Source organism: Pinus tabuliformis, chromosome 7, assembly GCF_031772625.1.
Source record: "Pinus tabuliformis cultivar Carrire ecotype Pingquan chromosome 7, CPIR1, whole genome shotgun sequence".
Classification (NCBI taxonomy): Eukaryota; Viridiplantae; Streptophyta; class Pinopsida; order Pinales; family Pinaceae; genus Pinus; species Pinus tabuliformis.
This window is the reverse complement of record NC_142293.1, coordinates 861769780-861788466: the sequence shown is the minus strand read 5'-3', so window position 1 is coordinate 861788466 and position 18687 is coordinate 861769780. Positions and strand designations below refer to the sequence as shown.

General features: G+C 38.0%; 1 protein-coding gene and 1 pseudogene across 1 annotated transcript; one reads left to right on the top strand and one right to left on the bottom strand.

The window, feature by feature from the left end:
• Window positions 1–16434: 16434 nt before the first annotated feature.
• On the top strand, window positions 16435–17091 carry LOC149250333 (uncharacterized). Its single transcript, XM_089453624.1, has one exon. It carries the CDS (start codon window positions 16435–16437, stop codon window positions 17089–17091), a length of 657 nt encoding a protein of 218 aa, XP_089309750.1.
• Window positions 17092–17582: 491 nt separating this feature from the next.
• On the bottom strand, window positions 17583–17915 carry LOC149250332 (ferredoxin--nitrite reductase, chloroplastic pseudogene; annotated as a pseudogene).
• Window positions 17916–18687: the final 772 nt, after the last annotated feature.

Sequence of the window (18687 nt, the reverse complement as noted above, 5' to 3'; positions counted from 1 at the left end):
TTCATTCATTTACATGCATTTGAAACTAGCACTCCCTTGTGTTTCTGTGGCACTCCCTAACACTCCCTGTCATGCATTGGCACACCCTGGCACTTGGCACATCTTGGCATATCATTGCCATGACCTCTAGCATGCCTTAGCACTACAAAGAATATATTGTCACTCCCTCAGCACACTTGAAACTCAGTGACACTTCTTGTCACAAAATATTATTCATTCATTTCCATGCATTATTTTGACCTAGTGGCCCTTTGTGTTTCCATGGCACTTTGTAACACTTTCTAGCATGCGCTGGCATAGCTTGACACCTAGAACATCTTTTTCGGATGCTACCCTCACACTCTAGCATGCCTTCACACTTCCTAGGATACCATGTCACTCCCTCCTTAACACACCTAGAACTCGCTGCAATCCTTGTCACACACTCTTATTCATTCATTTCCATGCATTTTGACCTACTGCTTCCTTGTGTTTCCCTAACACTCACTAACACTCAATACACATTGTAACACCTTGGAACTTGGTACATCTTGGCATGCTTCCCTAGCATTGTAGCATGCTTTGGCACTACCTAGCATACCTTGTCACCCTTCCTTAACCTTGGAACTTGCTAACACTCCCTATCACACACTCTTATTCATTCATTTCCATGCAATTGAAACTAGTGCTCCCTTGTGTTTCCTGGCACTCCCTAACACTCACTAGCATGTGTTGGCACCACACCCTAACACCTGGCACATCTTGGCATGCCTTAGCACTTGGCATGACTTGGCATGTGTTGGCACGAAAATGGGAATATGGAAGAGACCCTGGGTTTAGGTACAAGGGGCCAACAAGGCTTTGTTGTAGTCTAGAACAATGTCGACATTTTCACCTTACCCAGAGAGGGTAAGGAGTCTCACCCGAGGCATGCTGTGACTGAAGTGTGAGGGGGTAGAATGAGGCACCAAGGGAACCGCAACCTGCAACTGATCTTAAATCATAGCAATCAAGCACCTATTGTAATCCAACCACACTATTCTACTCACATTACCTTAGGAAATCATATAGCATATATATAGATATTTAAACATTTTAAAGAACGAGTATAAAACTAAACAATACATCATAGGTGCAAATTGTCTCTTTCATTACACTTCATAGAAAGAAATACATAAATAAGTACAGAAGGCTTGAAGCCTAATCATCAACAACAAGAATGACCCAACCCACAGATCAGAGACCAACAGAGCAAAGGTGTACCCACCTTTCACAACTCAGGAAGGTTGCATCGATTCCTGGTGATGAGCCCCAGAAATGAGTAATTATATGGGCTCATTTAGCCTCCTAATTCAACTTAATCCACCATTATCATTATTTTATTGCATGTTTTTTATTATATTTATGCTAATAGAGTGAATTGGGTTAGTCATTATGCCAACAAGTCTAATGTGTGCTTTATGCAGATTTTTGGTCAATTTTGAGACAAAATCAAAGGTTTAAATGAGCACTTGGCAGCCAAATTCGTGGAGAGGATTTGTAGGAAGGTGTCCCCTTCATTTATGAGCCCTTACCTCGAATTATCCATCAAAAACTCGGAGCACAAGGGGGCAGCCAAGCAAGTCAAGTAGGACTGCTGTTAACTGCAAGTTTTGGCAACCAAGTCCCTAAAGTTTAGGAGGACTGTTGGGGTCTTCAATTTGTATAAATAATAAGGCTTAGGGCCTCATTTCAGTTAGCTAGTTTGTAGTTCAATTTTAGGAGGAGTTAGTCAGATGTTAGTTAGATTTTAGTCAATAGGTTAGCTCTGCATTTCAACACATTTTCAAGCTTATTCTTGTAAACAGTTTTTGGGATGTAACTATTGTTTTTGATCAATAAAGATGAATCCAGCTTTGCACCAGCTCTAATCTCTCTTAGGAGGCTATAGCTCTTGGGGTTGGGCCCAACTCAAGTGCCCAATACCTCCTTTGTGTACTTTTATGTGTCTTTGCTGCATTCTTAGAATAAAATCTATTATTTAGGTTAAAATCTTGTTTTGTTATTTAGGTTGCTTTTGATGATTGAAATAGCTTTTCATGTTTAGGTTGATTTGATAGGTTGGTAGCAGAAAATATCTTCAAAAAAGGCCATCAAGCAACCCTTGATCTCACCTCTCCCTCCTCGGGACCATGAGCTGAGACCAAGGTGTTCTTGTTGCCATAAAAACATTGTTCTTGCTTCTTCATGCAATTGCTAGTGTTAGATCCTTAGTTGCAAAAGTTGGTACCAGTTGTGATTATATGCTTAGATCCATTTTTTCTTAGCTTTCATAGTTATCATACATGATTTTCTTCCAATAAACTTATGTTCATCATGCTTATGGTTTCTAGGTCAAATTAGGTCAAGATAGCTAGATCTTTGGTTTGCATAGTCTTTGTTTGATTAGTTTTGAGAAATAGTGTGCAGAGCATCTATGATACATCCCTACCTACCCTTACTCCATAAATACAACCTGCTTCGTCCTCTAACTCAGATTCTTGCCTTTCATTTGCCACATTTTCCCACTTTCCCCTAATTTCTACATTCTTGTGCATCATTGCTTCTCCTATCTTCGAACCAACCCAATCGCCCTAATCACTCCTCAGCCTCATTCACTAAGTCTCAGACTTCTTCACACCCTCATCTAACCTCCATGCCCACTTCTCCACCTTTTTTTCCACCATCAGCCCTTCAAAATTCCCTTTCGGAACATCCTGTAGAAACATCTTGTAGAAGCTACAGTACATCCTGTAGAACAATTGCAGAGTTCCTGTAGAAGCTCACGAAAGTGGTTTCTCGAGATCTAATCACTGTGAAACTCTCTGGAAGGGTGCTAGGGACCCCTTAGGCCCTCTTCTCACCTTCCCAACCTCCTGCAAGTGCCTACCCCATTTCCTTTTGCCAATCAACCTCTGCACAGTAAAAAACAGTTAAAGCACATGCATAATAATTTTGCCAAATTCCTCAAAAATACAAAAGGATGTTTTTTCCATATTTTCCTTAAGAAGTAGCTTAGTCACATGCATTTTACCTTTCCAAGAGTCAATGGCATCCATTTCAGCAGATTTCATCTCTTTTCTTGCACCAGTAGGGTTAATGGGTAAAACTAGGGTTTGCTAGGGTTTGCGTTTCCTTTCAGTTTTCATCTTCTTTTTGCAAGTAGACTAGCCTCTTTTGAGTTAGCTTTCATCCGTCAAAGTTAAAAGCTTATTATAAGAGCTCATAGAAGTTGGCTTAAGCTCCTAGTGGACTTGTGCCAGCTGATCAAGTGACAACCACAGCAAGAGATAGTACTTGTGCATATAGCACCATCGCTTCCAAGTTTGTTACGAACTACCGGGTTGATAAAAGTAAAGAAGGGAGCCTTAGGAGTTGCAGCATTATTGCTGCAATACTGGAGCCCATCACCTGGCTCACCTGGTTCATCAATATATAGTAATCACCAACCCTTTCCCATCCTTTCTTCTGCATTTTATCCTATGCTCCGCACCTAGACTGCCAGTTCCACTTATTTCCTACTTGGTTGACTCTGCCTTTGGCTGCCTTTTCTCTCTACTTGCTCGGTTGCTCTTGCTCTCCCCCACCACTGATCTATTTTTGAATGATTAGTTTTTACTGTGCTAATATCAATTACATATTTCTAAACATATGCTTGCTTATTGCTTCTTGTACTGAGGTTTCATTAGCTATTTTTGGATGTAATCAGGTAAATTTCCTTAAGTTTAAAATGACATTCATGAGAAAAATAGCTTAAAAAACAAATACTGAACAACAGAAATTCAAAGTACAACAAACCATCAAAGAGACACTTTAACACAGTGTTTTGATGAAGGAGTTCATCCATCATGGGATACATCTCCTTGGTCCAGCTTCCATGGCTTGGGCCTATGTATTAGCTTAATATGGAAAAATTTTGTTTTTCAAAGCTTTATGGCTCTTGATACGTGCACCAATGTGTTCAGAGTGTTTAAATTAGCCAAGAAAACCTCTTCCTGAGCTCAATTTGGTAAAAAAATTCCTTCTCTGTGACTGAGTCAGTATTTTCCTATAAAAGTTCCACTAAATCTGGAATGACTCTAATTAGTGTGCTAAATGTGGAGGCAGGCCCAAAATTGGGGGCACCGCCAAACTTCCACCAAACTAAACTCGGAGTTAACTAGTGTTTAACTGTGCTTATTAGCTTTAAACCCATATTAATTAACATAACCCCATGATTAGTGTTAACCGAACCCTTAACATCCGACGGTTTTGATGTAGTGTTCACATGCGGTGTTAATATCGCATTAACCGTTGGAGCCAGAGCCGTCAGAGTGGTTAACCATTTGAGGTTATGGAAATTGCGTTCACATGGGGTAACAACAAATGTTAACGTTTTTGGAACTGTTCGCCAGAGTTAACTGCAACCGTGACCACGTGGTTTGTGTTGTTGCGATCACATGCGGAGGGTTGGCCTGCGGGCTGACCCTCCTAACCACTCGCTCCAACATGGTCAAACTTTAAATGAATGTGGAAAGCATATGGGGTAAGAACCACGGTGGTAGCGGAGTTGGTTAAGACTTGTGGATGGTAAGCCGGAGGTCGCGGGTTCGACCCGACCTCCAACCAAAATTTTTCTCCACTATGTTGAGTCATGCCCAGGCCATTGGGAGGTGCCACATGGCGGCCTTCGGGCTTGCCACGTGGCATTCTTCCATTGGTCCAAAAATAAACCAATAAGATCGCACCAACACACCACCTGTATAACCCAATGAAGCGATGCCACTTGTCCATCTGTGATTCATTGTTGACCATCATTGACCATGCCTAGTCACTTGCCATGTCAGCAGTATGGACTGCTCACTGTGCAGTGACTCGACATTTGTTTTTAAAATTTCACCTATTTAACAAAGTGACCAGAACACAATAACTTTCTCATACGAACTTGGTTTTCGATGAAACGATTTGCGTTAGGATCCTTTTTCCGAGAGGGATGCGATCATTTAGCTTTCGAGCCATTCTAAGAACTTTGATTTTTGAGCTCAATACTGAACACCTAATCATTCCTCCCCACTAGAAGCCTTTTGGACCCCAAAAGATACTATCAATTGTTTAGTAGGTGAGGGTACATATCTGTCACCTTCTCGATCTGCAACCATTTGGATTGAGAAGGCTTTTGTCCCTTGAGTCCCACTATAAGGTATTCAACATCCCCTCTCTTTGAAGTTCTGATTCTTCTGTCAAGTATGAGATCTTGTTGAAGTTCATTAAGATATTCTGGTGAGAAATCATCTATTGATGGAAACTGAACATGCCCTCCTTGATCATCAATCAAAGGAGGATCAAACAATCTCAAATTATCAACATTAACAACGGAGTATATTTGCATGTAAGGAGCCAAATCAAGCTTAAAAGCATTATTACCAATCTTTTCCAGAATTTTAAAAGGACCATAACAAATTGGTTTAAGATTTTTACCTTCCCCTTGAAGTCTCTCTTTGCTAATATATAACCAAACTTCATCGCCAACTTGAAATTTATGATCAACTCAGTGTTTGTCATGCCTTGCCTTGTAGCTGCTTTGACTTTTCTTAAGTTGTTCTTGCATTGTATGATGTATCAACTGAATTTGTTCTATGAACTTCCTTGCCTTATTGATGTCACTGTGACCATCGATGGCGACATCTTTCTCAAAGATGAATTCCAATGGAGATATTGGCAAGTAGCCATAACATGCCTCAAATGGCGATGTGTTTGTGGAAGAATGCTTTGCCCTGTTGTATGGATGTTGTATGTAATGCAACTGTTCATCCCACAACTTGGGATGTTTGCTGCAATATCCTCTAAGAAGATGAATAATTATTCGATTGACCACCTCGGTTTGTCCATATGTTTGTGGATGAAAGGTTATACTCTTCTTCAACTTTGTGTCCATCATGTCCCACAAATTTGACCAAAAATTCCCAACAAATCGAGAATCTCGATCACTTACAATAGAAGTAGGGAGACCAAAATGAACCCAAATGTTTTGGAAGAAAAGATGAGCTATTTGTTCAGCTGTAATTTTATTTTTACATGGTGTTAGTATGCACATCTTGCTGAACCTGTCTACAACTAACATATAAGTAATCATGACCTTTCCTTGACAAAGGAAGACCTCCTACAAAATCCATTGAGATACTCTCCCATGGACGTGAAGGTACCAGAAGTGGAGTGTATAAACCAAGTTTCCTATTTCTAGGATTACTTGTAGCACATAAAGAATATCCTCTTATGAAACGAGAAACATTATCCAACATGTGTGGCCAATAACAATACCTTTGAAGATTCGCTACTGTCTTGCCTACACCAAAGTGTCCAGCAATCAATGAAGTGTGCGCCCCTTATGATATTGTTTCTTTCTCCCTGTGGAATACACAAACTTGCCCAAGTGATTATCCAGAATGTGAAACATGCCTATTGTAGATAATTCTATAAGAAGGTTTGTTTACTAGCCTCATTAAGATTTTTTCTTCCTACATCTTGTATTGGCATAGAGAATATTGATTTTATTTTCCATGTAAAAGCTACAAGGTATAATGAACAATTCTGGAGGTCAAGCACATGTCTTCATATTTTTTTCATGATAGCACAAAGTATTGCATGCACATGGATCTACGTGCTGCATTGATCCATAACTTTGTTTTCATAAAGACAAAGATGTCGACAACTAAATTTTAGATAGTTCTACTACAAGGATTTTTCAGATTTGATATTTTTCACATGTTTGAACCAATAGACAAAATATGATACACAAGTTGAAATGATCAAATAAATTCTCTGAGAAGCTATATGCTTGATGACAAATTTCATGTAGTAAAGGTTACTCTGCAATAGAAATTGAATTACAGTAGTTTCTTACATGTACTTGAAAGTACCTCTTGGGTAGCCTATGATGGTCAAGCAAGGTAAGAGCCTAATATAACTTGCCCTTAAAGTGAAAAATCATAATGGGAACTAGTCTCAGGCAACTCAGCTAAGTAAAATGTGCACACTGAATCATTTTGCATTTTCCTCCATGCAGGTCGACAAAAACAAGGATGAACATTTACAAAAATGTAAGTGTCATTCTCATTTCTCAGTTTCTATGCCAACAATGTTGTAGGATAATATCTGCCTTCAATCTTAATATTTCTTGTTTTATTTCCTAAAGGTTCTATCTTTAAGAGACTACATAATCTAATAATTCTGCATTTTCCTGCTAGTCCTTGAGATAATACTGACTGGTATTTCATCTCCATTCTTGGTGTTTACTGGCGCTTTAAAATATTACATTGCCATTATGATATACTGGGGATTTACATTTGCAATTTCGATATTCTTGTGCTTCTTTATGTATTTTCCATCCATGCAGTGATTGTTTTGCTCCAACTAATTAATTGCTTCTTCCAACAGTGAAAAAAAAGAAAATATCACTGTAAATTTGTCAGTCAAGTATAATTGTTTATTACCTTGGAAACTATGTAGGTGATTGATAAGCCTATGGTGGATTTCTTTCAAAAGGTAACTTGGAAAGTGGTGCAAGCTGGGCAGTGGAATTGGGTCTTCAAACTATGGGGTGCCCTATCATAGTGGAGAATATGAGTCAACCATGAGAATTTCTTATAGAGGTCGGTTAATTTCTTAGATTAACATGGTTTTTATATTGCACTTAATAACTCATTTTTGTTATTTTGAGACATGGTTTAATGTTTTCATGTTATCTTCTATTAGTTTTCACCAATATTTTAGATGCTTTGTGAGGAGCAGGGGCTCTTCATTGAAATAGCTAACATCATTTGAGGCTTGGGGCTTATGATTTTAAAGGGAGTCATGGAAGCTCACAGTGACAAGATCTGGGCTCGCTTTGTTGTTGAGGTAATGCCATGATTGCAAACAAGATAATTAACTCTCAGACCTTTGATTCCATGTAAAGATTCCTCTATTATTTTTGTTTGGTTTCTTTAGCAGACCATAGACTTCAAGGATTGGAATTTGGATTTATAATGAGAACATGGTATGCAATTTATTTTAAGCCTGTGTGTGTTTCTAGAGTTGGAGAAAAGTGCCAAACCAAACAAATTGCTATGGTTGATGCTTAATAACTAACACTTAGAGATTGTTCTTGGGAATTTGATTGTGTAGGGTTGTAGATCATAAGATACTCTAGCTATCAACCTCTATATTTCACCATATGTTCTCTATGTTCTGGCATATAAAATTCTGAAGGCACCCTAGCTTGATTTGTCATGTTGTGGAATTTGGCAGTTTCACAATATTTTTGCATAGTAGTGGCTTCTTGGATTGGAAGTGAAACTCTAACGATGTAAAAATATTAATAATGTTCTAAGAACTACACATAAATTTTAAAATCACAATTTTGATCTTTAGTGAGCCCTGGACATGCATGTTACTAAAGACTACTTGCACTTAGCAAGAGACGAGGTAAATCAATGAAATTGTTTTGGTAGACTTAGTACTCTCACTTGAAGGTGTGCATTACAATAGAAATTTTTCTTAACCCACATTGTCCTTGGGACACCTGGAATTCAATGATACTCCTTGACACACAGTGTTATTCGTTCATTTCCATGCATTTTGACCTAGTTCTCCCTTGTGATTCCCTGACACTCCCCAACACTCCTCGACATGCATTGACACTATCTGGCATTTGTTAACATGCCTTTTCATTCCTTGGCATGCCCTCACACTCCTTAGCTATCATGCCCTCACAACTACCCTTACCTTTTTTTGCAACTTGCGAACCCAACCAAATATTGCCTCGACTACAACAGCTTGACAAAGTTACATTTACTATGAATAGACTATTCCTTGTTCACCTAATAACTTCCTATAACTCATCTTAGGCTACTCATGTTGAATCTCAAATCATACAACTTAAGAAGTTACAAAGACAAGGCTCACATCCAACCATGGTCATAAAACAACTAAGCAACATAGTTTACATCTTGACATGCCATAACACTTGGCACGTCTAACATTGGCACTATGTGGCACATGTTAAAATCCCCTGCATTCCTTGGCATGCTTTGGAACTCCCTAGCACATCCTAGCACTCCCTGACGCCTTTCACACCTAAAACTTGCTAACACTCCCCTTCACACTCTTATTCATTCATTTCCATGCATTTGAAACTAGTGCTCCCTCATGTTTCCCTGGCACTTGGCCCTAACACACACTAGAATGTGTTGGTGCCACACCTTGGTGCCTGGCACATCTTGGCATGCCTTAGCACTTGGCATGTATTGGCATACCAAACATGCCTTGGAACTGTCTAGCATGTGTTAGTACTTCATGGCATTCCCTGGAAAACCTTAGCACTCCCTAGTTGTCATGCCCTCATAGACAGACTTACTTTTTTTGAGACTTGGGAACCCAACCAAGTCATTGGAAAAACAATGTTGTGCCCAACCCAAGTATCCATTTGTCTGAAACTACATTGTCCAGGCCCTTATTGTAACCATAGGCTTGCATCCTAAAAGTCTTATTCTAACCTTATCCTAACATACTTTATCCTTGAGACACCTGGAATTCGTTGACACTCCTTGGCACACACTCTTATTCATTCATTTCCATGCATTTTGACCTAGTTCTCCCTTGTGATGTTTTGGCACTCCCTAACACTCCTCAACATGCATTGACATTGTCTGGCATGTGTTAGCAAGCCTTTTCATTCCTTGGCATGCCTTGGCACTCCTTAGCTATCATGCCCTCATAGCTACCCTTACTTTTTTTTGGGACTTGGGAACCCAACCAAGTCTTGCCTCGACTACAACAACTTGACCAAGTTACGACTACTACAACTAGACTATGCCATGTTCACCTAAGAACTGACTATAACTCATCTTAGGCTACTGTGAATATATTATTGGACCATTACAATGTTTTATAGTATTATACTTCCCTTTACGAAACCCCTTTTTCTCTTATGGGATAATTTTTCTTGAGTGAACTTTCAAATGGTTGCTAATAATTTTTGTCAAGACCTTATATGAAATATTGCACAATGACACTAAATGGCACGTATCAAAACCAATGAGATCCATTTATTTTGGTAATAGTGCAAGAAAGGATCTGTTTATCACCTCATCTGCAGATGCCCCATTTATTATGATATTCAAGGGATGTTCTATTGTCTTTATCAAGATTTGGATGGGTCATTGTCTACATTATTTCAATACATATCTAGCTATTTTTATGGGGGAGGTATTTAGATTTATTTATTACATAATTGAGAGAAGAGTTGCATGGGTGGAGAAAAAGAAATAAGAAAGAGTGTCCAAACTTACAAAAATAATTTTCATTTTTAACTTTATGGCCATTCCACTATTTCCATCTATTTGGCTACTTTGAATGTATTCTTGGACCATTACAATGTTTTATAGGATTATACTTCCCTTTAGAAAATCCCATTTTCTCTTATGGGATAATTTTTCTTGAGTGGAATTTTAAGTGGTTGCTAATGATTTTTGTCAAGACCTTATATGAAATATTGCACAATGACACTAAATGACACTTATCAAAACCAACGGGATTCATTTATTTTGGGTTTAGTGCAAGAAAGGATGTGTTTAGGGGATGGAAATGAAGAAGATATCTACTCACCATTGGTTGATGCTATCTATAGAAGTGTCCCATGAAACCATTCGAGCTTCAACCCTTATATTGTTCCATGCTCTTTGATGCTTCCCATGGTTCTGCCTTGAAGATTGAAACCAACAACTTTTGGTTATCCTCATTCAAGATGACCCTTGTAATGTCCCCTATCTGGATAATTTGCAAAGCCTTGGTCTGAATTGCTCACAATATCTACACTTCATGTTGAGATGGAGCTTGTAGTGCTCTCCCATATAGGAGTCGATAATCAATAGATCACTCATAAAGAAAAGGCCTCTCTAGCCCTAATGCATAAGCAGTGAACCCTTGATACAAATATTTTGTTTGCTTAAAAAACTCAATTGTGTCAATGTAGAACATTGTATACATAAGATCAGATAAAATGATAGTATCCACATAAATGCTTTAAATAACCTCACATTAGCCATGAGTGTGAGACGGGGGTTGAATGTGCAACACTATTAAAGTTAAATCATGTTTAATTTCCTTTTACATCATGAGGTTGTTCTCCAGTAAGGTTGATGCATCATCACAAGGGAGCATGACACATCTTTGTGGGGGAGAGATTAAAGTTGTAACACAATTCAAGTGATATACACCTCCAACGTAAATTTCATTATCATATGCTTCCATCACATTGTTAGAGAGGTTATTTATAGACATTACATTTAGTTTACTTGGACTTCATATTTTCATGGCCTCGACTCTAAGATGGATTTGTACTAGGTACACTTCATGCAAATGAGAGGGGGTGTTATTGTTTAACCCACATACGCACCAAAGCATTGGATGTTTCTCTTAGATTCCCCTTGTTGTGTTTGAAGTGGGTTTACATTAGCATCAAGTTGAAACTAATCATCATGATCTTCCTCTTCTCAATAACATTTGCTAGCTTTTCCATATACATGAGATAGAGTTAGAGGGTCACCTCATATGTAGAAGCCCCATTTATTATGAGATTCAAGGGACATTATATTGTCTCTATCAAGATTTGGATGGTTCATTGTCTACATTCTTTCAATACATGTCTAGCTCTTTTTATGAGGGGGGTCCTTGGATTTAGATCTTTATATAAGGCCTTATGTGCCATTCCCCATTTGAACTCTTTTAAGGGGGTCACCTCCTTCCATGTTTCCTTGCCTACTTAGGGCCAAAATTGACAAACCAAGATTAAAACTTCTTCAACTATCAAATTGGTGAGGTCTCATACCTCATCTTGGCCCTCAATGGTACATATCTCTTCAAAGAGACTTTTGAGGATTTCCCATTGAAAATTGTAGGTTGGATGTCATAGGACATGTTACCCCACTTTATATATGGGTTTTTAGAGGAAATTTATAAATTTTCATTGTCATCTTAGCCTCTGGGATTATTTTCACATTGATCATTTTCCAACTGAGGTATATACATCTATATGTAACTCATGGATTTATCATTGGTTTGATGACACCTTTCCTTGGCTATCTAGGACCCTAGGTGTAGGAAGAGGTTGCTTTAGCTACCACATTTAGCTTGATATGTATGATCCATGTGTATATGATATATTCAATGTGTATTATTTTTGTTGTGATCACTTAAGCAATCTATTCTAACTCTTGATGCTTTGGCTATAAGTTCTAAGTTGGATTGTCCCATGGTGTTTCATAATTTTACTCAAAGAAGTGTGTCATCTTGATGGTTTGGGAATATACTTGGTGATTTGAATAGGTGCTACACATCAATATTATTGTACCCTTATTTCCCTTAGTCAAATTTTATCCCATGTCATTCTATAGGATATTCATTCATTTTCCTCAGGTGACACCTTTATGATTAAGAATTCATAGATTTGTGGCAAATTATTTCCCCTTTTGTCATTTGTGATGAAAGAAAAGAAAAAATTGAAAGCCAAAATCATTAAAGATACACTAGTGCGATGTATCTAAGTTTAAACTCTAAGGTTGAAGTGAAAATTCATGTAAATGTTATATCTATGAGTTGTTCAAAACTAATGAAAGCCTCATTCCCTAAGTCCTAGATATAAGAAAAAGGTGAAGAAAGGAAAATAAGGCCCAATGAATGGTAACCCATGATAATGAAACCCAAGATCTCAAAATGACAACTGCAACTATTTCTAATTGTTTCCTTTGAACACTAAATGAGTGGTGTGATGAAGGAGGTATCCCGAGTAGAAATCAACTAGCCTAAGATGAATTCCAAATTCTTGAAATATAATAGTGAGAAAGTGTGGCCTTTGGGTAACATCTTGGGAAATAAGCCACATTCTCTAGGTCAAAAGAACATCCTTGAATCCCATTTATTTCTATTTCCACCAACATCAATCTAATAGAACAATGGTAAAACATAGTGTTTATGATATAAAATAAGTTTGGGTTGGAGAGCCATGCTGAATGCATGGAGGCTTGAAATGCCAAATGGAACACAAGTGGGCAGATGTTTCATTTATCTTCAATGTTTATGTAATAAAATTTTGTTGTGAGGGATATAACACAAAGTAAAGGAGAGAGGATTGGAGTAGGGTTGAACAACAAATGAAGCACATAGGCATTGAGAAGAACGCCTTGGAGTGAGGAGCTTCCCTTTCATTGACAATGATTATGTTTACAAAGCTCATCAAATTCATGGATGAGGGTCGCATTCTAAGTGTCATGGGGGAGGGAAAGTAATTAGCACCCTTGGGTGGCTCTAATGTAGAGGGTTAGACATAATCCACATTAGGTGTGAGTGTGGATCAACACAATATCACTAATTTACTATTCCATTGATTATTCTCCAAAGATGGGCTAAGCGTCTTGTAGCCTTGAGGGTTAGTTTCAGTAGCCATGAGTAAGATGTGAGATATCTCTCCCCATTTTGGTGAGGTCAGAGGTTCAATTCTCTTGGTCTTCTAGGGGCAAGATGCTTGGAACTTGGGCAGTGATGGTCTACCTAAGTTACCATCCATCAATGGTGGTGAAGTCTATGGAATTTTCCCATGCATATATATATATATATATATATATATATATATATATAACAAGGTCACACATAAGATGGGTGCTCTCCTTGTGGTTTCACCCCATCGACACAAGCATTTATGTCACACAAGGCCCGACCTACTTTGTTGGAAGACTATTGTTGAAGGAAAAGCATAGGAACTTGGTGGAGAAGAAGCAAAGCTCCTTGTCATTGGAGGGTCATATTTTGATCACATGAAGGACAATCAATGCTTGTGGGAGTATTTGGCATTAGGATGCAATGTTAGAGGTCTCATTTGTATGAGAGCTCAATGACTTCTTATTCAGAGAAGAGATGCATGCAATAGTGTAGGCATGACATAAACACGACCAAATAACTTAATTGTGAAAACTCTAAGATATAATGTAATACACATCCTTTATAAACAAAATAAATAAATAATTATTATATAAATATATTATTATTCTAATTTGATTTTAATTAAATCCTTAAATTTATCCACATATATTATTAATTACACCAGACACATTTTAAAATGAGATAAATTATCATATATAACTAGGCATATAGAAGTAATTTATCCCTAAAAAAAAAAAAATTAGAATTTTATCCCTCCAAAAATAAAAATAAAAATAAAATTTAGAAATCAAAATGATTTATGACTTAACTCCACCCCTATTTACAACATTTGACAACCATTATCTAACCATGTGTTACCTCCACGCATAATCGATAAGGGTGGGAAACAAAACATTTGAAAACCATTACCTAACCACACATTACCTCCGTGCATAATCAGCTAAGGGAAGGAAACAAAGTGGTTTCAAATTTAAAACATGACTTTTCTATCAAACCACGTCCATGCATAATCAATAAGGGCGAGAAACAAAACATTTGAAAACCACCCCGCATTACCTCCGTGCACAATCAGCTAAGGGAGGGAAACAAAGTGGTTTCAAATTTAAAACACTACTTTTCTATCAAACCACCTCCACACATAATCGATAAGGGGGAAACAAAACATTTGAAAACGGAGTTGTCTATAATGCGACTTTTTGAGATTCCGGTGACGGAATCCGGCGGAAGAAATTGAGATGAAATCATGATTTGTTGCAGTTAAAATGGGTTTTTAACTGCATATTCGGATTCAGCACCCTGAAAAACCCCTGGGACAGTTTCATTGTGCAGAAATTAGCTATCAAAATTGGATTCCAATAAATTACTGCCGGATTTTCACAGGGAAAAATCGCCAGAAAAGCTTTCAAAAAGTCGCGTTAAAGACTACTCCTTTGAAAACCACCGCACATTACCTTTGTGCACAATCAGCGTTAGAGGTTGGGGTTTATTTTTTCTTATCTGCATGCAGGAACAATTTGTGATCTCGACGTGCTGCAAAACAAGGAGTCACATAGAGAAACTGTGGGCAATGTTAATTCTATTTCAAAAATTCAGAAGATAATATAGGACATGGGAGCCCACGATTTTTCTTTGAAGGACATTTTCAGGCCCAATAGCGAGCGTACCATCATGTTCTTTGGCGCTCTCATCAATTTTTGCTGCTATAGTGAGATGGACATTGTATGTTACGAGACCTTATCGGTAGTGTGTATATTGGATTTAATGTGTTTTGACATTTTTTCTTCGTACTCAAGGAAAATAAATTGTTAGGGGTAAGTTGGTCAATAATGGAATGCAACAAGGAACTTGAAAATGAATTACTGATAGAAGAGACGAACATCAAGGTTTTTCTGCCCAAATTCTCATATGAAAAATAATTGCTTTGCTTCAGATTTTTTTGTAAATTTAATTAGTTTAGATTTGCATATTTATTATTTTTTATTAGATCTGAGGTGGAACAATAATTAAAAGAAATTGAGGCAGAGTGACCATCAAAGAAGCCTCTAACTTAAGCACTAGAGGCTGAAATTAAGAAGTTGCAGCAAAACATCTTGCCCCTGAATAAACAACAATCTGATTTGCAGGCTAAAGTGCGTAATCTCTAGGAGAAGATTAACGAGTATAATAATAAGGATCTCAGTCTCCATTACCTAAGGAATACCCTCACGCAAGCACTTGAATATTATAGTGGCATTCCTCTCTTTAAAATCTCATCACAACATACTTGCACAGGCAAGCCATTTTCAATACTGACCCCAATCTCTGGATCCAGCTATCCTTCAAAGAATTTTATGGGCAGTTGTTTTAGTATATGAATGGAATATGATTCCAGCTCACTGTATGTATGACATTTGAATCTTCTGTGCGCCAGATTTTGCTATTATCATAGGTATTTAGTTTGGGAAGTAGAAAAATTCCACTTTACTTAAAAAAGAAACCACTTATATTTATATTGTGAATATCCATCTAAGAGTTTTAGCCCATTGACCCAGAATATTAAGTATTTGAATAATTGAAATGACCAAACAAAACAAACACTACGACGAGGATTCTGAATTGGGGAGCAAGTACCAACGGTCTCGGTCGGTCTCTCTTACCTGGCGAGTTCCCTTGATTTCTAGAAACTTAAATTTGTCAGCAATTTATATCCGTGATTGGGTTTTTCTATTACCATTCTACAGTCAACCGTTCAACCCCCGTTGTTTCGAAAAAAATTGATGATCTGGAAGCGGATCAGTGAATGGACTCCCTCTCATTTGTATTGCTTTATTGGGGAACAAGTAGCGAGGGTCTCGCTTTCCATTGCCTGACGAATTCCCTTACGCAAGTAGTGGGAGTATTATAGTGGCATTCCTCTCTATAAAATCTCATTACAACCCCCACACAGGTAGGTCATTTTCGTTACTCACCCCAATCTCTGTATCCATCTATCCTTCAGAGAATTTTATGGGGGTTTGTTTTTCTTGTACATCACCTCATCTTCCCACTGCCAAATTAGTGGTCATTGAGGAAGAGGCAGATGGATTGATTAGAGAGTTCCTGGAGCATGTGAAAGTAGCAGAGATATTAAGAGAGAGACCCGGCTTCTTCGTCTGCCATGCCGATTCCATTCGTTACGATGAGTTTATTTCTCCCCTTTCTGCAGAGCAGGAACTGCAAGTGGGGCATCTCTATTTTCTGCTTCCTTTAGCCAAACTGAGTCGTCGTCTGCCGACCACTGATATGGCTGTGTTCGCCATTGAAGCCAGAGCTGCCATGGAATGGAACCGCCACCGCTACGAGAAATTAGGGCGACGACGAGGCCATAAAGTCACTCCGAGTGTGACAATGATGGGACAAGAAGTAAGTGAGATCAATCATCTGGATGGACGCCAGACTGATCATGAAATAACATATTCTAGACAATTTAAGGGCGAGGGTTATAATTCAGAGACATTGGAATGGAAAAGAGTGGGTGTTGGTTTGAGGGCAGGGCCTGTTCGCTCTAAAATGCAGCGCACCGGGCGGAAAAGGGTTAATACGACCTCCTTCAATGGACCCTGGAGAATGAAGCTTCCGACCATCTATGAGGAGGGCTTCCATTCCCTTATCGACATCAAATAGGAGAATGCAAAATCATTTCTCTGTCATTCAATTGTCTGCCGCCGATATCCCCTCAGTTATGGAGAAGACGTGGAATTGGGTACCGAGAATAGAAGGATTGTCCGTGAACACCATTGAACTTTGGAAGAGAACCAATCTGAATAGAATGTGACGCAAGGTTTAATGGAGTGTTATTTTGTTTGGAATAGAGCATAATGGACTATAATGTATGACCAAGTTATGAATGTGGAACAGAGCTTCCCAAATCTATCGCTGCCTGGCTTGATCTTATTCTTTTTCCTTCACGCGCATTTGCAAATCTGGAGACTCACCAACAAAAGTTTCAAAAAAAGAGATCCCTATGTAACATTCTCTTGAACTAAAAAAAAAATATACCTATTTCTCTGGAAAAGATCTGTTTATTTCCCAAAACAAAATGAAAAGAAGCTGACCATTACACAATTTAATTCAACATCCAAAATGAATGGTACCAACAGAATCTACTTTAGCACTCATAGGTTGGTTATGGATGGATTCCCCTTGCCATTGTTGACAATGTAGTCAGTCAGAACCTTTGTATATGGCCTTGTGTCAATGATTTCATCAGCATCAATCCTTGCTAAATAATTGCTCACAGAGTTTCTAACGTTGCCCGTTCCACTCTGCAAGCTTGACAGTCCAAACTCCTTCAGCCCTTTCAATATTCCACTCTGCAATCTTGACAGGCCAACCTCCTTCAGCCCTTTCAATATTGCAGGTACATCATCCAGCATAACTCCACAAATCTGCCAATTACGCTGAGTCGTTATATCTGCGCATCTCTTTGCTCCATATTTTTCAGTCATGCTTGCCAGAAATCGAGTTTGGAGTCTGGTAGTCACTCCATTCAGAATCTTAAGTGTCATCATGAATCTCCCATCTTCAAAAACCAACAAAGAACCAAAAAAACGTTCGGTTCACAATTATCAAATAACAAAAAAAACCCAAAACTTCAGGGGAAGGCATAGCCTAGAGGAATTGAATTAGGGCACCTACACTGATGCTTTCTTCGGTGAAAGAGATCCAACCACTTCAGGCATATATCTATATCGTCCTTATTAACCTTCTCACTCTCAATTTCAGCCAAGGGCTTCTTTGCAGTTCTTCAATCTCATTCTCCATGAACAATTTCATGGGCTCCCTTTCTAACTTAATCTGCACACAATAATCTTCTCCATGAATGAATACACTCCAGTTATTTCATTAGAGACTTCAACCATATATCCATGGTTGAAGTGCAAGACATTTTCCATAATTTCTAAAAACAATTACATTAAGTGGAATTTTGAAATTGAAGTTCCTAAACACAATAATTACCTTAATCAGTTGAGCTTTGAATTTGAAAGACATTTTGATGTAAATTAACTTCTTTGGAAAATCCATAAAAAATTAGTTACTTATGATCCATAAAAAATTAGTTTTTTTGGAAAATCCTTTTTCAAAAAATAAAAATGTTGCATAAATAATATGTTGTCCCAAACTCTTGCCTTTATATCCCATGTTATCACAACAATTAAAATGACAAAACAGATGGCGTATAGCATACAACATGATAGTTTTCTAGAATCTTGAATTACA

Excerpts from the sequence above, each read along its gene's own strand:
- LOC149250333 (XM_089453624.1), top strand. The coding sequence starts at position 16,435 with ATGGGGGTTTGTTTTTCTTGTACATCACCTCATCTTCCCACTGCCAAA.